This window comes from Petaurus breviceps, unplaced genomic scaffold (genome assembly GCF_028583685.1).
Source record: "Petaurus breviceps papuanus isolate PSGF00001 unplaced genomic scaffold, PetGlider_PUasm1.0 37, whole genome shotgun sequence".
NCBI lineage: Eukaryota > Metazoa > Chordata > Mammalia > Diprotodontia > Petauridae > Petaurus > Petaurus breviceps.
This window is the reverse complement of record NW_027186296.1, coordinates 11,515,463-11,537,550: the sequence shown is the minus strand read 5'-3', so window position 1 is coordinate 11,537,550 and position 22,088 is coordinate 11,515,463. Positions and strand designations below refer to the sequence as shown.

General features: G+C 44.5%; 2 protein-coding genes across 2 annotated transcripts in view; one reads left to right on the top strand and one right to left on the bottom strand.

The window, feature by feature from the left end:
* The window catches only part of NGDN (neuroguidin), a 104,410-nt gene extending 101,635 nt beyond the window's left edge, over positions 1 to 2,775 (bottom strand). The window contains exon 1 of the mRNA XM_069097872.1: positions 2,772 to 2,775. The gene's annotated coding sequence lies outside the window, so the exon portion shown is untranslated. The remainder of the gene's footprint in view (positions 1 to 2,771) is intronic.
* The window catches only part of MYH6 (myosin heavy chain 6), a 43,733-nt gene extending 25,260 nt beyond the window's left edge, over positions 1 to 18,473 (top strand). The window contains exons 23-36 of the mRNA XM_069097621.1: positions 255 to 644; positions 2,149 to 2,275; positions 2,423 to 2,541; positions 3,650 to 3,846; positions 4,674 to 4,857; positions 5,846 to 6,011; positions 6,137 to 6,261; positions 7,638 to 7,946; positions 9,188 to 9,391; positions 11,788 to 11,913; positions 12,495 to 12,770; positions 15,017 to 15,112; positions 16,000 to 16,134; positions 18,366 to 18,473. Coding sequence (XP_068953722.1) covers positions 255 to 644; positions 2,149 to 2,275; positions 2,423 to 2,541; positions 3,650 to 3,846; positions 4,674 to 4,857; positions 5,846 to 6,011; positions 6,137 to 6,261; positions 7,638 to 7,946; positions 9,188 to 9,391; positions 11,788 to 11,913; positions 12,495 to 12,770; positions 15,017 to 15,112; positions 16,000 to 16,134; positions 18,366 to 18,386 — 2,475 coding nt within the window. The 3' untranslated portion in view covers positions 18,387 to 18,473. The remainder of the gene's footprint in view (positions 1 to 254; positions 645 to 2,148; positions 2,276 to 2,422; positions 2,542 to 3,649; positions 3,847 to 4,673; positions 4,858 to 5,845; positions 6,012 to 6,136; positions 6,262 to 7,637; positions 7,947 to 9,187; positions 9,392 to 11,787; positions 11,914 to 12,494; positions 12,771 to 15,016; positions 15,113 to 15,999; positions 16,135 to 18,365) is intronic.
* Positions 18,474 to 22,088: the final 3,615 nt, after the last annotated feature.

Below are 22,088 nucleotides of genomic sequence, written 5' to 3'. Positions count from 1 at the left end.
TAAAAATCATGTCCCAGGATTTCTCACGGTCTTTTCTTTTATCTTTTTGTTTGTTTGTTTTTCCCATGAACTTCTTTTCTAATATGACAGGTTCATTTTTTCTGGCCCCCTCCTAACTCAGTGAGCCTGGAGGTCCTTGAGTTAGCTTTTGACCAAAGTCATCCCCTTTACTCTCTTTTCAACTAGATTACAGACTTCTCCTTTTGAAGACAAGACCCAGGTCTTTACTCAAATTATCTTCTCTCTGTCCCCAGGCTCGAATTGAGGAGCTGGAGGAGGAGCTGGAAGCAGAGAGGACAGCCAGGGCCAAGGTGGAGAAGCTGCGCTCTGACTTATCCAGGGAGCTGGAGGAGATCAGTGAGAGGCTGGAGGAGGCCGGCGGGGCCACTTCTGTCCAGATCGAGATGAACAAGAAGAGGGAGGCTGAGTTTCAGAAAATACGCAGGGACCTGGAAGAGGCCACGCTGCAGCATGAGGCCACGGCAGCAGCCCTGCGCAAGAAGCACGCAGACAGCGTGGCTGAGCTGGGAGAGCAGATAGACAACCTGCAGAGGGTCAAGCAGAAGCTGGAGAAGGAGAAGAGCGAGTTCAAGCTGGAGCTGGACGACGTCACCTCCAACATGGAGCAGATCATCAAGGCCAAGGTGAAGAGAAGACAGAGACAGAAACACAGAGACAGATAGAGACAGAGATAAACAGAGAGATACAGACAGACAGAAAGAGACAGAGACAGACAGACAGAGAAAAAGACAGAGATAGACAGAGAGGGAGAGAAAGAGATGAATGGAGGAAGGGAGAGAGGGAAGGAGCCCCAGTTTCTGGCTTGATTTTTCTTCTTTATCACCTCTGGTTGTTTTCTTCTGTTTTGTTTTGTCTCTCTTTCAACAATCCAATAAACATTTTGTAAGTGCCTAAGGTGCTCAGAGCATTGTAGCTAGTTGCTGAGGAAACAAAGCTTTTTTTAAAAAGTACTTCCTGCCCTCAAGGAGCTTACAATCACACCAAACTGATAGGCTTAGTCCTAATAAGCATACTAAAAAGTAGAATGTGATCTAGACAAAATGTTGTAAGAAAATTCCATAAGAGAGAGATTACCTTGTCCCTCATTATCTTTTAGCATCGGCCTACTAATTTGGAAGTCAGATAAGTGATCCCCAAGGTCCTGCCCTTGGCAACTTGTGTTATCGGAATGTCATAAAAAAAGTACTGGCTTGGAATTTGGAGTCTTACTACTTGTGCAGCCTTGGGCAAATCATCTACTGTCTCTGTGCTCTGGTTTGTTCATCTGCAAAATGAGGGAACTGGATTGCTTCTAAGAGCCCTTTCAATCTCCTTCCTTCATCTCCCTTTCTCTCTGCTTCCTTTCTTCACATACATCCTTCTCTTTTTTTTCCTCCTTGATACCACTGTCCCTCTGTGTTCTAGGATACCCCAATCTTTTTCTTCTGTATATATAGCTCCCTTAATCTCTCCTGCCATTCCTTTCTCTTTTTCCTTCCAGCTATTTATAGAATACACCCATTTCCATTCACCTTTTTCCTCTGGAACATCCTGAAATTGATGGTTCGATTCCAGCTCAAAGGAGGTTTTAACATTTCTTCTCCCAGTAGAATGTGAGCCCTTAAAGAGCAGGGACAATTTTATTTTTGTTTGGGTTTTTTATTTTTTGTTTTTGTTTTTTCGACTTTATAGCTTCAACACCTAACATAGTATCTTGTCTAATTTTTTTTGGTCTAGACATGAGATTTTAATCAATCTTAGGGCCTCCCTCTACCAAAGCAGATTGTCAACTGTTCTGCAATTTAGACAGTTGCCCTGAGGCATTAAGAGGTTAAATGGTTTGCCCTGGATTCCTCATCCTGTGTATATGGGGTGGGACTTAAACTCCTATTTCCTAAGTCCAAGGACTGTACTCTATCCACTATGCCATGGGTGTCTTGTATCTAGTGGGTGCTTAATAAATGGTTAATGAATTGGATTCTACTGAACTTATTTCCCCACCTTTCTCTCATTTTACTTTATAACCGTTTCATTCTCTCTCTTCATTCGGTTCTTTCTCAGTAGCTAGATTATTCTAGTTGACTCCCCTCATCCTTAAGCCCTGTCACACATGTTCACTGAGGCTTCCTTTCTCCCTAATACCCACAGGCAAACCTGGAGAAAGTGTCCCGGACTCTGGAGGACCAGGCGAATGAGTACCGGGTAAAACTGGAAGAAGCACAGCGTTCCCTCAATGACTTTACCACCCAGAGAGCCAAATTACAGACAGAGAATGGTAAGTGCCCTTCCCTTAGGTCCTTCTCTGCCACTCATTTCAGATTATTTCCTACCATCCTCTGGCCCTAACTTCCCTCTGCTATGGTTATGGGCTAAGGTCCCCTCCATACCTCACATACAAGAATCATCATTCCCTCTGCTCTAGGCGAACTGACTCGTCAGCTGGAGGAGAAAGAGGCACTGATCTCTCAGCTGACCAGAGGAAAGCTCTCCTACACCCAGCAAATGGAGGACCTTAAGAGACAGCTGGAAGAGGAGGCCAAGGTAAGACCGGGGTGGGAAGAAGACTTGGAGATGCACACTTGTCTGGTGTTGGCCAAGAGAGAATGAGCCTGGGAGATTAGGGGTAGACGCCTGAGGCTACAAAAATACACTAGGGAGTAAAAACAAAAACCATAAGCACACAAGGTCAGGAGACCTCGTATTCTAGTTCTACTCCTGCTAACTGTTAGCTGTGTCACCTTGGGCAGATTGGACCTCTCTCACCTCAGTTTCCCCATGTACCATAATAATGCTATATATATATATGGCATTTTACAGTTCATGAAGCACTTTCATATACATTATCTTATTTGATCATCACCAAAAGCCTGTCACACAGGTAATGAGTTATCCACACCTGACAGATGGGAAAATAAAGACCAAGAGGGGTGAAATGACTTATTCAGAGTTACACCCCAATAAGCACCAGAGCCAGGATTAGAACCCTTCTTACACGTGCAAGTCTTCTTGCACTCTAGGTAGGAAGATGAAATAAGAGGAAAAACACCTAACTTGGGGTTAAAAGCCCTGAATTTGGGCTGCTAGGTGGCACAATGAACAGAGCACCAGCCCTGGAGTCACAAGGACCTAAATTCAAATCCGGCCTCAGACACTTAACACTTACTAACCGTGTGACCTTGGGCAAGTCACTTAACCCCAGTTGCCCTGCCTTCCCCCACTCCAAAAAGAAAAAAAAAAAAGCCCTGGATTTATTCCCTGCTCTGCTACTCACCAACTGTATGACCTTGACTAAATTTGGTTTTTGGAGGCAATCAGGGTTAAGTGATTTGCCCACAATGTCTGAATAGGTGTCTGAGTCTAGATTTGAACTCTGTCCTTCTGACTCCAGGGCCAGTGCTCTCTCCACCTAACTGCCTCAGAACTGTATGACCTTGAATAAATCATTTAACCTCGTTTCCTGTTGTATAAAATATGGGAGTTAGAATAAGTGATATCCAATGTCTCTGCCAGTTCTAAAATTCTATGGCTCTCTGAGTTTCGAGCTAGGGGTAGAGTTTACAAATTGGGATGGAGCTTGGAGGATGTGCATGTTCCTCTTCACTAGAGAAGGTAATCAGGATCCTCCCATCTCTCCTCTGCTTTCCCACAGGCAAAGAATGCCCTGGCACACGCCCTGCAGTCAGCCCGCCATGACTGTGACCTCCTGAGGGAGCAGTATGAGGAGGAGACAGAGGCCAAGGCCGAGCTGCAGCGTGTCCTGTCCAAGGCCAACTCAGAGGTGGCACAGTGGAGGACCAAGTATGAGACGGACGCCATCCAGAGGACTGAGGAGCTGGAGGAGGCCAAGTGAGTCCTTAGCCCCCTCCTAACTCCACCGTACTGGTCCCCAAATCCCATTCAGTTTGGACCCCGGGGTACCCAGCAAATGGCATCGCAGTGAGTGATGTGAAGGAGAACTATAGATGGGTGATTCTGGGAAGACAGATAGGAGGTCAAGGTGGGAGGTCCCAGCCCAGGCTGGATGTGCCATGGCCCTGCCATGGCCCACAGCCTCAATGCCTCCAGTCCTCCAAGTGAACTCACCTGCCAGCTCACAGAGAACAGCACAAACATCCCGACTTGTAGCAGTGCGGAGAGTGGCTGAATGAGAAGAAGGGGTACAAGATGAGAGGAGGATTATAGGATGAAAGGGAAGAGGAAGTAAGGGGAAACAATAATGGAATCCTCCAAAGAAGGGAAAGGGAGGTCCTCTGGAACGATCCCGATCAGGCAAAGAATGACTGCCCCTCCTCTTTGGCCGGCCCTAGCCCACTTCCTGTGACAGGCGAGCTTTTGGTCCGGATTATACCTGATGCATGCGTATAAGACGAGCAAAAAGCTTGTTGGTCAGAGGACCCATCATCGGCCGAGGTAAGTACCCCGGGGGAGGGGCTGGAATCAAGGCAATTCCAGTCCTAATGTTGGTCCTAGACACTTGACCCCTCTAGAAGGGGATTCTCAGTAAATTTGGGTCTAGAATACTAGTTCTCCATATCTCTGCTGTGCGTTCTAGGTTACTGTAGAAAACTGGCTTAGTTCTCTCAGATGACCTTGTAGCCACAGTAGTTTCCTCAGGGGCTCACACTGCTCCTTCATAGATTTATTTCCACTCTTTCCCCCTCTGCCTCCCCCAGGAAGAAGCTGGCCCAGAGGCTGCAGGATGCAGAGGAGGCCGTGGAGGCTGTGAATGCCAAATGCTCATCCCTGGAGAAGACCAAGCACAGACTGCAGAATGAAATCGAGGACCTGATGGTGGATGTGGAACGGTCCAATGCCGCCGCAGCTGCTCTGGACAAGAAACAGAGGAACTTTGACAAGGCAAGGACAGGCAGGATGGGGAGGGACTGCCACAGGGTCAGAGGGCTCATCCAGTGCAAGCATTAGAGCTTGAAGGCATGTTAAAGGACATTCATGATAATGCCTTCATCTTAGAGGTGAAGAAATTAACTTGCCTGGTGTCATGCAGGTATCAGGTGGTAAATCCAGGGTTCAATTCAGGGTGCCAGGACTCCAAACCCAAGCCTTTTTACAGATGAAGAAGGAAAGAGAGATAAGGGGGTGGAATCCCCACAATGGGACTAGAACAAGAGGCAGGTGAACAGAAGGAAGAGAAATCTAGATGAGAATAAAAGGGGCCAAAGAAGACCACAGAGAAGCTGAGTGATGCCCAGAGGGAAGAGCCCAGGCATGAAGAAGGAGATAAAAGAGAGAGATTTGGGGAGAGGAAGCCAAAGGGATGGGAAGATGGGAGAGTAGGAGTTCCAAGGAAGGTGAGGGTAAGGAAGATGAGGATGTAGCAGAGAAATGGGCCAAGAGAAATGGGTATGGAAGGAGGCCTCAGGAATGGGGCTGAGGGGAGTGGAGCCTGGAGACTTTGTTGAGTGAACCACTCCCCATCCTTGGTCCTTGAGAAGATTCAGAGAAACTTGGACAAAGTTTGGAAGGAAAGGACAGGGAAAGGGAACTAGGAAAGAAAGATAAGGGGGAATATTAAAGATGGGGGGAATCCAAGTAGAGAGATGGGGGAGAGGAATAAAGAAGAGAGGGCAAGAAGGAGAAGGAATATGGCATACGAACAAGGTGAGAAAGAAAGATAGCATTAGAGCAGCTAATGGGAGGGGGCAATTTGTAGTAAAAGGACCAGGAGAAACTGTCCTGGGGGTGAAGGGGACAGAGCTGTGGATGGAAATACAAGCCAAAGATCATGGATTCTCTAGCCCAGAACCCTTGGGGTGGAGCTGACAGAACAGTGCAGAGCCAGCCCTGGGAACCTGTCAAGTGATCTGGTCCCTGTCTTTTTGCCTAGATCCTTGCCGAGTGGAAGCAGAAATATGAAGAATCTCAATCAGAACTAGAAGCATCTCAGAAGGAGGCTCGTTCCCTCAGCACTGAGCTCTTCAAGCTAAAGAATGCCTATGAGGAATCCCTGGAGCATCTGGAGACTTTCAAGAGGGAAAACAAGAACCTCCAAGGTGAGTCAGGGAGGGGCCAGGGCAAGGAAGGAGGAAGCAGCAGCTGGGGAAAGTATTGGGGAAGGACATAGGTATGAGAAGGGGACCACAGTCACTGAGGGTCTCTCATCTCTCCCCATGCTCAGAGGAGATCTCAGACCTGACTGAACAACTGGGAGAAGGGGGAAAGAATATCCATGAGCTGGAGAAGATCCGAAAGCAACTGGAAGTTGAGAAATTGGAGCTTCAGTCAGCTCTGGAGGAAGCAGAGGTGAGAGAAGGGCTGATTTCTTCTGCTTTTTACCTCTTCCTCCTATTTCTCTATCTAACCCCACCCCAATCCCCAGGACTGAATGGAAATCATTTCAGGCTAACTGCTCAATCCATTTGTTAAAAGCTATTTCTTCCTTTGGCTCCAGCCTGGTAATGTTCTCTCCCTTCCTCTCAGATTCCACATCCTTATACTTTAAGAAAAAGCCTCTCCCTACATGTTTCTCCCATGTCTCACCTTCTTCAAGGATGCCCCAGGACAGCTATGTTGAGGTGCCATATTCTATACAGTTGCCTCTAAGGAAAAGGTGACAGAGACTTGCGCTAAGGAAAGCACCATGAGCTGGGTCCAGGTGGTGATTAAAAAAATATTCTATCAGAGGCAATGAAAAATAACTTCCTTTGTATAACGATGCATGGTCACAACACACTTCACAGCCATACCGTGTTTCCCCGATAATAAGACCTAACCCGAAAATAAGCCCTCCCCTTACTGTGTAAGATTCCTCTAAAATAAGCCCTCCCCCGAAAATAAGCCCTATTGAGATTGCTACCGTAGTGAAGGTGATCCCCTGAGCTACACGCTACATTACGGTACCCTCTGTATGCACCGTCCCCCCCCCCCCAGTGAAACTCACGCTGTGCTCTGAGCTGCATCCAATCAGAGCTGCAGCAGTGAGCGCATCATCTTCCCCAGTGATTTGCTTGCTGGCGCCATTGAGAGCAGTGCCGCGGAGGAGAGCTGAGGCAGGACAACATAAGCCCTCCCCTGAAAATAAGCCCTCTGGTGTTTTTCTTTCCAAAACAAAAAATAATAAGACAGTGTCTTATTATTGGGGAAACATGGTATCCTCGTTTGACAATCATGCTCTCCCCTGTGAAGTAGATTGGGTTGGTTTTTTTAATCCTTGTTTTACAGATGTGAAAACTGAGGTTCAGAAAGACTAAACTCAGAAAGTCAATGGTAGAAATGGTACTAGAGGGGCAGTTAGGTGGCACAGTGAATAGAGCACCGGTCCTGGAGTCAGGAGGACCTGAGTTCAAATCCAGCCTCAGACACTTGACACTTAACTAGCTGTGTGACCTTGGGCAAGTCACTTAACCCCCTTGCCTTCATCCCTCCAAAAATAAATGGTACTAGAATCCAGGGTTCCTTTTCTACTAGGGGCTCTTCTACCACATCAGTTTTGCTAGGCAGCATATTCCTCTACTCTTGGCATCACACTCCACACCTCCTTACCTCTTTATGTCTCTCTCTGTTTCCATCAACCTGCCCTTCCTTATGTGTACCATTGCTGTCTATCCTTCCCTGTCTTAGCATGCCCCTTCAACATGAAAAGTGAGGTTTCAGCTCCTTTCTCCTCTCCATCCTCCCAGGCCTCCTTGGAGCACGAGGAGGGGAAGATCCTCCGGGCACAGCTGGAGTTCAACCAGATCAAGGCAGAGATTGAACGCAAGTTGACAGAGAAGGATGAGGAAATGGAGCAGGCCAAACGCAACCACCTACGGGTGGTGGATTCCCTGCAGACCTCCCTTGATGCTGAGACCCGCAGCCGGAACGAGGCCCTTCGGGTGAAGAAGAAGATGGAGGGAGACCTCAACGAGATGGAGATCCAGCTCAGCCAGGCCAACCGGATGTCCTCCGAGGCCCAGAAGCATTTAAAGATAGCCCAGGCCCATCTAAAGGTAATAGAATGAATGGCTTAGAAGAAAGTGAAACTGAGGCCTGCAGGCGAATGAGGGATGATGATGACTGGTATTTATTTAGTGCTTTAAGGTTTAAATGGTTAAAGTGAGATAATACACTTTAAGTGTATTATCTCATCTGATTATCGCTGTAACTGTGGGAGGTAGGGACTATTAGTATCCCCATTTTACTGACTAGAAAACTGAGGCCAAGAGGTTACATAATTTATTGATGTCTCACGGCTAGTAATTGGTGGAGGCAGACTTCAAGCTGGGATCTTCTTGAACCTAAGACCAACATTCCTTTCGCTTTACCATCTGACTGCATTTGTTAAATACCGAGTAGGGTAGCAGACTGCAGAAGATGGCAGAAGGGAAGAGGGAGAGAAATAACGGCTAACAAGATTAACTTGTAGGAGAATGGATATTATCTGGATCTGGACCGTCAGCACAGTGAGCAAGGCTTGAGTCCTGGGTCTCTGGGCATCCGTTTTCTCATCTATAATATGACTAGATAATGTCTCAAGTCCCTTCCAGATCCAACATTTGATGATCTGAATATATTCTGGTTCTATCCATTCTGTATGCTGACTAATTGGCCTTCAGGCTCACAAGAGATTATAGAATTATAGCATTATAGAATCAGCTCAGCAAAGATGTGAGTGTATGAGAGGAGGGCTAGAAGGTACGAGAAGGGCAGGATCATAGATATAGATTTGGAAGAAAACTTAGAAGTCATTTAGAATTTTAAAAAACATTAACAAGTATCTCTTTTCTCTTCCTCCCATCTCCCTACCCCCATGGGAGGAGGGGGAAAGTTCTTGGAACGAATATACGTAATCAAGCAAAACCAATGTTCACAAATGCATAAATGTCTTAGAGGCTATTTGAGCCAGACACATCATTTCACAGATATTAAACTGAGGCCGAGAGAGGTCAAGTCTCTTACCCATGGTCACAGAAGCAATAGGTAATAGAGCCTGGACCTCTGCCTTGAAATCCAACACTCTTTCTACTGATCTATGATTCCTGTCTCCCCAGGAAATCTTGTTTTTCATCCTCAAGCCACAGGCTCCTCTCTCAAAGCAGGAAGAGAGTGGTGGGGATAGTCAGTAACATAGAGGAGGTTTGGGATAGTCTACTCTGTTGTTCATCCTTCATTTTTCAAAGAGGATCAATGACGTCATGGCCTATGTCTTGACTTGTGTGTGAACTGGATTTAAGTGCCCTCTCCCCTCTAGGACACCCAGATCCAGTTGGATGACTCCATTCGGGCCAATGATGACCTGAAGGAGAACATCGCCATTGTGGATCGAAGAAACAATCTACTACAAGCAGAGCTGGAGGAACTTCGGGAGGTGGTGGAGCAGACAGAGAGGGCCCGGAAGCTGGCTGAGCAGGAGCTGATTGAGACCAGTGAGAGGGTGCAACTGCTCCACTCCCAGGTGAGGGGCTCACTATGCAGGTGAAAACCTGCTAGATATCTGCACCCAGAACACCCATGACTCTGTCCTATTTCTGATGAACATCTAATACCCAGTATTATTCTACTTCCTGCCAAACCAGGGTCCAGGTGAAAACATCATGGCGCTGCTCTTTTAGGGAAAGCATCTAATTTGGTGATATGCTCTAGGATAGTTCTTTTGGCCCAGTTTTTATGAAATCATCTAAAAATAATAATCCATAGTTCTTTATGGTTTGCAAAGCACTTCCTTCACAACCACCTTGTGAAGTAGGTGGTATCAGAATCATTATCCTCAATTTTATAGATGGGAGAACTCAGGCTCTGAGAAATTAAATTGATCTGAGTCGCAGTTAGGAAATATCAGAATTGAGATTCGAATCCAATCCAATCCAAGCCACCTGACTTCAGGCTTAATATTTTTGTTTTCAGAGTATACAATGGAGTAGCATCTTGTATTGGAGTTAATATCTAAAGTCAACTTGTTCTTTTTTTTTTTCTTTTTTGGAGGGGGGAAGGCCGGGCAATTGGGGTTAAGTGACTTGCCCAAGGTCACACAGCTAATAAGTGTTAAGTGTCTGAGGCCAGATTTGAACTCAGGTCCTCCTGGCTCCAGGGCCAGTACCCTATTCACTGAGACACCTAGCCACCCCTAAAGTCAACTTGTAAAATGAAAATTACATAGAGGGAAAACAGAGCTCCCTTCAATCAGCTGATTTTGAATTCTACCTCATCAGAAGGCTGTACTGCTTTGGCAAGAGATTGAAGTTAGAGCTAAGATTTGAGCAAGGGCTATCTCCCAAAGTATTGTCAAGCAGATGCATGTATCTTCCAGATAAGCTTTGAATACCTTTTCAGTCTTCTCTCATGCCCTCACTACTTTCAATCTGCCAGAACTTCTATTACTTTCTTACTCAGGGGGAACCTAATAGGGAAACACCTTCCACACAACCCAAAGACAACAGCTGACCTGTCATCAAGCATTTATTTATTTACTATGTGAAAGGGGATAAACAATAGGGTTTTCTGAGAGCATTTCCCCCATCCTGAGGCTCCCTGCTGATAGGAGGTGCCTAACAAGCGCCTATGCTGCAAATCTCTTCTCAGGCCTGGGTGTCCCCCGGGATTTACACACACCCTAGAAGTCACAACTGGGGAAGAAGTTAAGAGAAGTAAGATTTAGAAAGCCCCAGGAACTTTTCACAGCCCAACTGAGTGCCAGGGTATGAACTGCAACCTGATCACTTTCCTCTGCTGAGCCAGTATAGGAGACCCTAGGGAAGGAGACCAGGAGGAAGCAGTTGGGTCATTGGCCAATGGAGCCCTCATTCTGGGTCAGTCTAGAAGTTTGAATTCATTTAAGTCAAATACATCTATGATTTGACTGTAATGTAGCACTTTACCTAAGATGGTCATCTTAGACCCAGGTCCTAGAGAGACAATAGAAAATAGTAGAAAGAGTAGTGGAGTCGGTCCCAAGACTTGACTTCCTCTTCTAACTCCACCACTTTCCAGTGCTTTCTGACAGTGGGAAAGTCAACGTCTCTGAATCTGAATTTTCTCAACCTATAAAAGAGGGATAATAGTGCTCACAATGTCTACCTCAAAGGTTTCTTGTTAGGAAAGTACTTTGTAAACTTTAAAATGCTATTGTTATGAGCAGTTCAACAATCTAGTAATCTGGGAAATAATACCATTTAATCAATGGCTTAGTCCCTCTCTAAATACTAGTAAAGACCAGTCCTTCCTCCTAGTATGAAAGTATCCATTACTCATACATTCATTCTTTCTGTCACTGTAGTACAGGACATTTTTATGGGATTGTTTCCATGCAGCCAAAGACTAGACCATCTCCTTTTAAGCTTTTCTGTTCACTCCTAAGTCTATTCCTCTGACAGTATCTACATGTTCATACTGAGACTAGAATTTAAAACTCCAGGCTCTCTTCTATGTAAGGTCTTTCTCCAGAAATGAGTCAACAGAAAGAGCTATCTAGAATAGTGGGGCCAAACTCAAATAGAAATGGGGTCACCAAACCATACAAAAGAATTCCTTAGGACCACATGTTAACTTGGAAAACCACATATTAATTAATATTATCTGTGTTTTATTGTATTTTCATCTACTTTGTTAAATAGTTCCTGATTACATTTTAATCTCATTTGGGTGCACTCAGTAGTGTTGAGGATGGCATTCCTGTGTTAAGCCACATTCCTGTGTTCTACAAATCTGATCTAGAACACATCCAAATGTCCTCAAAGGCTTTCCACAGGAGAGAGGAAAAAAGGTACATTCACACAGGGAAAGAAATGACCCAACACCATGACTTGGTCAGAAAACCTTAAATCCTCTTCCTTGTTTTTGCTGCCCCTATTTTAGAATACCAGCCTAATCAACCAGAAAAAGAAGATGGAGGCAGACCTGTCCCAACTTCAGTCGGAAGTGGAAGAGTCATTGCAAGAGTGCAGGAATGCTGAGGAAAAGGCCAAGAAAGCCATCACCGATGTGAGTTACTAGCTTTGTCCTCTTGCCTCCTATATTTCCTCCTGGCTCTGGGGTAAAAAGGTAAAAATGCAAGGACTAAGTCCAAATTACCATAACCCTAGTTTGAATGACTAGAGGGACAGAGGAAAGCTGAAACCAGGTCAGTCAAACAATTATGGATAAAGGATCTCACAGCTTGGGAAGACCTCAGAGGTCACCTAGTCCTACCTTTAATTGAACAAGAATCTCCTGTACCATATCCCCAAGAAGCAGTCATCCATCCTCTACTTCAAGACCTTGAATCGAAGAAACCACTATGCCTTTTTTTGACATATATCTTAATTGTTGGGGAATTTTCCCTTCAATTAAGCTGATATCTGACTTTCTAAAATTTTCACTCACTGTTAACCAGTTTCTCCCAGTGGGGCCATGCAAAAGCAAGTCTAACCCCACTGCCAAATGACAGCTCTCTCATCCAGTGGGTCCTGCCTCTAGCTTAGGGTGAAACCAAATGCTTTTGGGAGACAAAGGATAGAACATGAAATACTGGTGATCTTTGAGGGAGGGTCTTACTCAATTATTTTGTTCTCCCCACACCCCAGGCAGCCATGATGGCCGAGGAGCTGAAGAAGGAGCAGGACACCAGTGCCCACCTGGAGAGGATGAAGAAGAACATGGAGCAGACCATCAAGGACCTGCAGCACCGACTGGATGAGGCTGAGCAGATCGCCCTCAAGGGAGGCAAGAAGCAGCTGCAGAAGCTCGAGGCCCGGGTGCGGGAGCTGGAGAATGAGCTCGAGTCAGAGCAGAAAAGAAATGTTGAGTCGGTCAAGGGCATGAGGAAATGTGAGAGGCGCATCAAGGAGCTCACCTACCAGGTGAGAGAGAACACATAGGGAGCTCTAGCTCTCCAGATGGCAACTGGAGAACCCCATCAGAGAGAGTCAGAGCCACATCCAGGCACTGTGACCTAGGAGGCTGAAGCTAGAGCTAGTCTTTCAGGAACGTCACCCAACTTAGCTCTAGAATCTGCTACTTCATAGAGAAGCTATATATACAACTACTCACAGATAGAGCCTTTATTAAGTACTTACTATGTCCTAGCACAGTACTAAGCTCTAGGAGTACAAACAAAAGCAATATAATGCCTGTTCTCAAGGAGTTTACATCCTAATCCAGGAAGATAACACTTAAAAGAGAAATAAATAACTAGAAAGCTGGGGGTAGAGAGGGCATTCATGCCCTAGAAGTGTGATGGAGACCCAGAATGAAGAAAGATAAGGCCAAAGTTGGCTTCTCAAAGCCCAAGATGGCTCCAGTGGTAGAATCTCTTTCCCATGGGGGGAGGGAGAGGGAATGATGGACCAGTTTGGAGATGATGGTACAAGTGGCCAAGTGCAGAGTGCATTGCTAGAAATATTCTCGAAGTACTCTAAAGTCTAGAACTCCACAAATGTTCTACTAGTAAATGGAAAGTAAATATATTTCTCCTTCCTAGACCTGTTTTCCTGAGAGCCTTAATTAATTAGTATGACGCCAGGTTTTCGCACAAGTGACTGAGTAACACATCCCACTTTCCACTTGTTTTTCAGAGGGGAAAGAAGGGTCATTGCCAGGTTCAACTATATAATTCAGTAAAAGACAGAAGTTACAGAAAACTCTGAGACAACCCAAAAAGTTACTTTGTCAGAGGAAGAAAGAGCTTAGAGAAATAAGATCTAGACTTTCTCTAGGCCTTTTTCTGTGAAATTCAAAGATCCTCACCTTTTTCTCACACAGTCTCACCTTATGCCCTGGAGGCAAAGATAAGGACTATTATCCCACTTGTTGAGAAAGCACAGAAAAGAATTGGTCCTTGCCCAATGACACATAAGCAAGCAGATCAGGGATAATAGAGATAAACCTAAGTGTCCAAAATCTCAGCTCAGTGAACCTTCTCAGACCATCCTATGAAGAGTCAATAGACTAGGGGGATAGGAGAGGGAAACGCAATGGAAAAATCAGAGGGAGGGAAATAACTTGATATTCTTCTGATTCAACCAAAAGAAAAATACATTGTGGTAATATTCATTGTGGTTCTTAGGGGCAGAAGACAGATCTTCTACAGAAGACAGATCTATCTAGAAAAACAATGCCTGGAAATAATGTTACCTCCATTTGACTCTAGACCAAGGGTTTTTAACCTGTGCTCCACAGACCCTCAAAGGGTTCATGAACAGATTTGCAAAGGGAGGAGGCATGAGAATTTGTTGGGGTGTTTTTTTTTTAATATTTTGAGATCAGTATTTTAACATTTCCTCTATGACCCTATTTTATGTTATGCATTTTGAAGCATTATGTTAAGAAGTGGTCCACAGGCTTTACCAAATTGCCAAAGGAGTCAAAGAATCAAAAGAGTTTGAGAACCCCTGCTCTAAATCGTTTTTATTAATCTCCTCTGCCATATTTTCTGTTCAAAATTTCTTTCCAGAAACATGTATTTAAAAACAGTGATTCTAACCCTAACCTCAACTCCACTCACATTAAAACCATTCTAGTTGTCCTAGAATCTAGAATTACCTGGAATCCCCTCCCATGCCCCAGTAACATTTAAGTTGGTGCTTTCACCCCCCAAACTGGAGTATGCTGATAGCCCCATATTGTTGCACCAGTCTACACTTTTGTCTTGGTTCTAGAACAAGACCTAGTTGCCTTCCCAGAAACATTCCACCTCCTTCCATTCTAGAGCTAAAGCACAGAATTGTGGTACTTTTTGCTATGGCTCACAGGGGTGGGGAACCGGTGACCTCAAACCAAATGTGGCCTTCTAGGTCCTTCTCCAGCTTGTTTTACAGATGAGGAAACTGAGGCAAACAAGGTAGTGATGGTAGTGACTTGCCCAGCTAGGAAGTGTCTGAGACCAGATTTGAACTCAGGAAAAAGAGTCTTCCAGACTCCAGACCTGGTGCTCCAAACACTGTGAAACCTAGCTGGCGCATGCCTAGCACATAGTAGGTGCTAAATAAATGTCTATTCCCTTCCCTTCAAAACCCCATCCCTTTATTCCCTGCTGTGAATCTCTGTCCTCACCCCTTCGTTCATGCACATACTCCCCATCCCGACTGGCTTCTTTTCCCCACTGCAGACAGAGGAGGACAGGAAGAACTTGCTCCGCCTCCAGGACCTGGTGGACAAACTACAGCTGAAGGTCAAGGCCTACAAGAGGCAGGCTGAGGAGGCGGTAAGCAAGGGCTGCCCACAATGGGACTTAGACACAACAGGTTCAACTCACATATTTACCAAACATTTGCTGTGTTGAGCGAAAGGAGTAACAATAGCTCAGATTTTATAGGGTTTGCAATTTATGAAATCCTTTCTTTGCAGCCACCTTGTTAAGAAAGTAGTACAAGTGTCATTTATCCCATTTTATAGGTGAGAAAACTAAGGCTCAAACTGTTGAAGTGACTTGCCCAAGGTCACACCACTAGAAAGCGGCAGAATCAGGTCTTCAGAGACCAAGTCAATGCTATTTCCTCTCTACCTAAGTACAGTTATGACATTAAGTATATGTGACTTCAAGAGTGGAGGAATTAGGATTTGAACTTCCAAAGCAACCCTAGGATAACACAAGGCAGTATGTGATTAAATGACAAAAATGTGTAACCGTCACGGGCAGTAGAGGCAAAGAGAGATCAGCATGTGGGTGGCTGATCAGGGAAGGCTCCTAAGCTGAGGAGGAGAGATATAAGCTGAGCCTCAAAGGATGGGCATTAGAATTTAGACCAAAAGGATTAGAGTTGGCAACCCAAGTGAAAGCAACATCATATGTAATGGAGTGAAAGAGGAAATGTTATGTCCAAGGAATTGTCAGGAGACTAGTAGTGCACATGAAAGGTAAGAGATGAGGTTGGCAGGTAAGATTAAGGAGTTTGGACTTCATTTTATGGGCAATAGGGGACTACCGAACATTTGACACATGAAAGTGATGTGATGTCTAGAGGCCTTCATCTTGGGCAGAGGACCCAAGTCTTCAGAATGGGAAGGGAGATGGACACTCAGGAAGGAGATGGCTTATGCTCCTTTTAGATCTTTCTGACCCCTCCTACTTTCTTCTCTCATCCATCACAGGAGGAACAGGCCAATACCAACCTGTCCAAGTTCCGGAAGGTCCAGCATGAGCTGGATGAGGCTGAGGAACGGGCTGACATTGCTGAGTCTCAGGTCAACAAGCTTCGGGCCAAGAGCCGTGACATCGGTGCCAAGGTGAGCCCTGTAAGACACCCTCATGCCTCATGAAATAAGGCAACAAGACATTCTTTTCTCCCACCCTAAGCAGTATCATTACATATCCCAACCCCCATTCATGAATTGGAAGCCCAAAGTGCTTAAAGTTTGACCCTTAGAAGCCCTAACCTTAGGCCAAGACCTCAATTTGTGATTCCCCAAAATATACTCCCTGAGTTCTTCCCATCTTCTCATTCTATGAAGGAACATGGAGACCATGACAACTACCCAACAGAGTTGGTCCCAGAAGTTACAGACAATTCCCATCTATCCAGACTATCTCCCCTACATTCTTAATTATATAATCTTGCCAACCAAAGGACCAGCTTCACTGGGGAACTGTTAAGCTATAGTTATATATTCCAAAATGCCCATAGCCACTACATACACCCATTTGTCTACCTCTGGCACCTTTTTTCTCCTCTTGTCCCTTTTTTCAGTACCTATCATTGTTCTTTAGCAAAGGTGTAATTAATGCCGACAGCATGTATCCAACTTTACAAAATGGTAGCCATGGTAAATGAATGGATTTAGAGTTAGAGGACCTGGATTCAAATCCTAGCTTACTACTTGCCAGCTGTGTGACTTTAGTCAAGTGACAACCTCTCTGAGTCTCAGTTTCCTCATATGTATAATGAAGGGGGTCAACTGGATGACCTCTAACGTCCCTTTCCACTCTACATCTATGACCCTACAGCTCAGAATTTTAAACCAGAACAATCCGCAACCAGAGTCTTCTCCAGGTCCCCATTCTTTAGCTGGCTGGAGGAATTGACCATCTCTGTGATTTCTAGTGTAAATTACCCCAGGCCTCCCCCACTCTGGGGAACAGGCTCTGGCTATAGCCTCATGCATATCTGCCCCCACTAGCTTGCTTCCACCTCCAGATCTTTTCCAGTGGCACAGGCATAGTCTTCAGCTCCTCCCCTCATAACCCACGTAATTCTGAAGTCAGAGCCTCATACTAGCAGAGTCCTGCCCAGGAGACTAATGCTCATAACAGGGTAACTCCCACAGGTTTATAAAGCTACAGGCACAAGATATTTAAAGTTGATAGTAGAGTGATTCCCCACCCCAAAATATAGACTTTGTAAACTTGAGACTCTGACCTTTTACTTCCAGAGAAAATCCTTTAAATCACTGTGACTTCTCTTAGAGACATCTCAAGAGATCCTGGGTTCTCCCAGGGACCATCTTCTCCTCCCACCAAAAAAAAAAAAAAAAGGAAAAGAAAAGAAAGAAAAAGTTCCTTGACCCCTCCCACAGAGACATCCTTACACACACAAGTCAGCAAAGCTATTACCTCTTGCCCCTAGTGAAACTCCCAACACACACACACACACACACACACACACACACACATCCCTCACAAACCCATCTGGTCCCACACCTTCTGAATGAATTAGTAATAAGAGAAGCTAGGCGGCACAGTTTTAAAGTGCCAGTCCTGAAGTCAGAAAGACTCATCTTCCTGAGTTTAAATCTAGCCTTAGACACTTATTAGCTGAGTGACCCTGAGCAAGTCACTTAACCCTGTTTGCCTCAGTTCCTTATCTGTAAAATTAGCCAGAGAGGGAAATGGCAAATCACTCCAGTATCTTTGTCAAGAAAACCCCAAGGGGCAGCTAGGTGGTGCAGTGAATAGAACACTAGCCCTGGAGTCAGGAGGAACTGAGTTCAAATATGGTCTCAGACACTTGACACACTTACTAACTGCGTGACCTTGGGCAAGTCACTTAACCCCAATTGCCTTGCCTTTCCCCCTCCAAAAAAAAAAAAAAAGGAAAGAAAGAAAATCCCAAAAGGGGTCACAAAGAATCCACTGAAAAGCAACTAAACAATAAAACAAAAGCATTTTTTTTTAGCACTTTGGGGTTTGCAAAGCATTTTACAAGTGTTATCTCATTTGATTTTCACAGCAGTCCTATGATTTAGGGGCTATTATTATCCCTCTTTAATGAATGAGGAAAATGAAAGAGATTAAAAGACTTGCCTAGGGTCCTACAGCTAGCAAATGGCAGAGGCAGGATTCAAACCCAAGGCCTTCCTGACTCTAAGCTCAGCACACTATGAACTGCACCACCTAGGCACCTCAGAGTCTTACTGAATTCTGATATACCTCATCCCCAAGCCTGTGCTACGACCTTTGGCTGTTATTCTCCCTTCTGCCAGAATATCTCTCTTACCTCTTCTACTCTCTTCTCCTACAGAAGATGCATGATGAGGAATAAGCCTCCTCCCTAGCACTCAAGCAAGGCCCTCTGTTCTCCATCCCTGGGGTCCAGAATGACCAACGCACAATAAACATGTACTTCAGATCCAATACCTTTGTCATTTCTGCCTGCTTCCTGTCTCTTCTTCCATTACAAGAAACCTCAGGGCTCCCGGTACTGAAGGTGGGGAAAAACCATCCAGTGGGGCAGTGGTGTCAAACTCACATAGAAATGTGGACCACCAAACCATACATAAGGATCCCTGCGGGCTGCATGTTGATTTAGTTTTTAAATGTAATATTATCTACATTTTATGGCATTTTATTGATGTTGTTAAATATTTCCCAATTACATTTTAATCTGGTTCAGACCACATTTAGGAAGGCTTCATGTAGAAGATGGTACTGGGCCTACATCTTGAAGGAAGAGAGGGATTCTTTGAGTTTGAGATGAGGAAGGAATGTGATCCAGGCATGAAAAATTCTATAGTATCAAGGCTTAGAGATGGAAAATGGAAAACTGTATGTGCAGAAAAAATACAAGTCCAGTTTGGCTTGATCACAGAGTGAAGGAGGGGAAATAATATATACTAAGGAAAGGAAAAGGTTGGGGCTAGATGGTAACAGGCTGGAAAAGCTAAACAGAGGACTTTATATTTTATTTTGAGAGGCAATTAAGAGTTACTGAAGTTTATTGAGGAAAGACATAGTCAGATCTGAACTTAAAGAAAATCACTTTCAGGATGGCTAGATGGCACAGTGAATAGAGCACCAGCCCTGTAGTCAGGAGGACCTGAGTTCAAATCCGACCTCAGACACTTAACACTTACTAGCTGTGTGACCTTGGGCAAGTCACTTAACCCCAATTGCCCTGCCTTCCCCCCTCCAAAAAAAGAATGCTTTGGGTGGATCCAGAACCAGGGATAACTAAAAATACTTTGTAGCTTCCTCCAACATTCTTCCTCCAACAACTTCTTAAAAGAGTTACTGGGGTCAGGCAACATGATGAGTGGTGACCGCCTTTAATCACATAGTGTTGTATCTAAGCAATTATGATAATTTTTCCAAACAATATAATAAATCATTTTCCTCCAGAGGGTATTGTAATAATCTCAGTGAGAGCTGATGAGGGCCTAAACTAAGATAGCGAATGTATCAGTAGAGAGAAAAGGTAAAATTCAAGAGATGTTGGGGAGTTAGAAGAGGATTGCCAATTAATTACATAGATATGGGTGAGGGAGAGTGAGGAGACAAGGATAACACTGGGCTTATGAACCTCAGAGACTGGAAGATTAGTGGTACCTTCTAAAGAAAAAAGAAATTTTGGAAGAGGGGTGAGTTTGGAGGAAATGACAGTATTACTTCTATTTCTACCTTCATTGAATTCATCAGATGGCTCGACACCCAAATTCTTCACATTTCTTCCTGCCCACATGTTCTCCCTCACATCCTTCCCACACACAACAAACCATGCTTTTGCCGAGTGTGTTCCTTTCAAATAAGGTATTCCCTTTCTAAAGCTATATCCAGTTATGAATCCTACCCTCAGTGATATCTATGAGGTTAGATGGGTTTCTTTGCCTTGGAATTTCTAGGTTGCCTTTCTTATCAGTCATATCATCACCAGTTCCTTTCTTGAATTTTTGTCTCCTGAGAATTTCTAGACATCTTTAGGGCTATTCTGTTTCCTACTCCTGTAGCCATTCTTAGGTGGCTTAGCTTGGAGAATATACCAGTCAATTTTAGCCTTCCTCCTTCCTTTTCAGTTTCAAACTTTAAATGTACAACCTTTGGGCAAATGCTTATGATTTGTAACCCTTTACTGAATCTCTGGGTTCACACGATGTTCAGCTCTCACAAATCTGGTTCAATTCTTACAGTTCTCAAAATCTAAATCTATGACTCACTTCCCTACCCAGGGTTTTTCCTAGGAACATCAGTAATTTGGCTCAGTTTTCTGCCCATTCAGGATTCCCCTATGAACACTGGAATTTGGTTTTTGTCTCTCTAAGGCTAATGGTTCTTAGCCTGGGATCAATGAACTTGTTTTCTTTATATATAGATAGATATAGATAACTATATTTCAATATGATTGGCTTCCTTTATCTTATACATCTAAAAACATTATTCGGAGGAGGGGTCCATCAGTTTTACCAGACAGCCAGAGGGGTCTATGACAAAAAAAGAAAAAGGTTAAAAACCCTTGCTCCAAATCACTTCAGCTCTCTTATGAGAGAACTCAGCGTAACCAGACATTAGCTATAAAGACGAATTTTATTTAAATTGACAGAAAACACAAAGCACACACACCTAAGCATTTAAGTAGTACAACTTCCCTTCCCCTCTAATGGAAAGACATCTTTGCTGAGGAACCTACACAGGACTTTAAACTTCCTACTCTGATGCCCTGTCCCCACCCTAAAGGTTTTGAAAGTACTTATTGTTGCCAGTGTTTGAAGAATCAAGCAACCGTTTCTTTTGTGAACTTCCACCTCTCTCAGCAAGGTATACCTTATCAGCAAGGTAGTCCTTATGGTCCTACCCTGGGATAGAGAGCAGGGGTGACACTCTCAGCAAGAGGAATTCTGGGCTACTAGGAAGTCCAGAAATCCCCTACTCTGCTGGATCTTATTTTTCCTTGATACCAACACAGTCCTCATGACTCAGTACCAGTGAAGAGATTGATCTGGGCTGATCCAATCCTTTGTCAGCTCCTTCTCTCCTTTCATATCTCCATCTGTTGAAAGTTCTTTTCAGATGACTGACAGTGGAGGGGTAGGCTAGTTTAAGGGTAACAGATTTGGGTATAGAAGAAGGCTCCATCCCCTCTCCAGAACTTCTGGTATCTCCAGTCAGTAGGACCCTCATTTCCCTAGTTTTTTTTTTCTTTGTCTCAATCTGGTACTGTTGAGGTTTGAGGTTTAGGGGTGCTCCAGACCCCAAAATACCAACACCCTGGGTCCTGCCAAATGAATTCGACTCAAGTCTTCTCTCAGCCAAAGTAAAGCAAAGTTTATTAAAGATTCGCCATAATGGGTAGATTCTTAAGAAGCCTCCGTATCTGTGACACTTGTATTGGACAAGCTGGCCAGAACAATCTGACAGAGTGAGTCTGTGCTAGGTAATTCTCAGCCACCACATGGAGGCAAGATGGAGTTTATATACAGAAATATTGTAGGAGGGCTCTAGGGGTGGTCTAGAGGAGGAGTTTGGGGAGGGTCTTGAGGAGAAGTGAAATGAGGTCGCACTCCCATAATGAGATTAAGGGTGAGAAATAGCTGGCGACTATCTGGAGATGACTGACCTATCTGGAGATGACTGACCGTGGAAGGCTAGGCTAGTTTAAGGGTAACAGATTTGGGTATAGATATTTTGATAGGATCAAGGGTGGAAAGTAGATGGACAAGGAGGGCTAGGCTAGTAAGAGTAAGAGATTTGAGCCTAGCTATAATGAAAGGCTTATGGCCTTAGGCAAATGCCTCATCTTGTGGGAAGATTTAATCAGAGTTCAAGGGGTTTCCCAGAGCCTGTACCTCAACATTACCATTGTAGGTACCATGCACATGTTGGGTTTATAGAAGGACTAGACTACTTGGTTGTACCAGCCTCTCTTCAGGAATTGAGTCCATGTCTATATGAAACCCCTCTCCTCTCTTCTTTTATTTGTTCACACACACACACACACACACACACACACACACACACACACACACACACACAC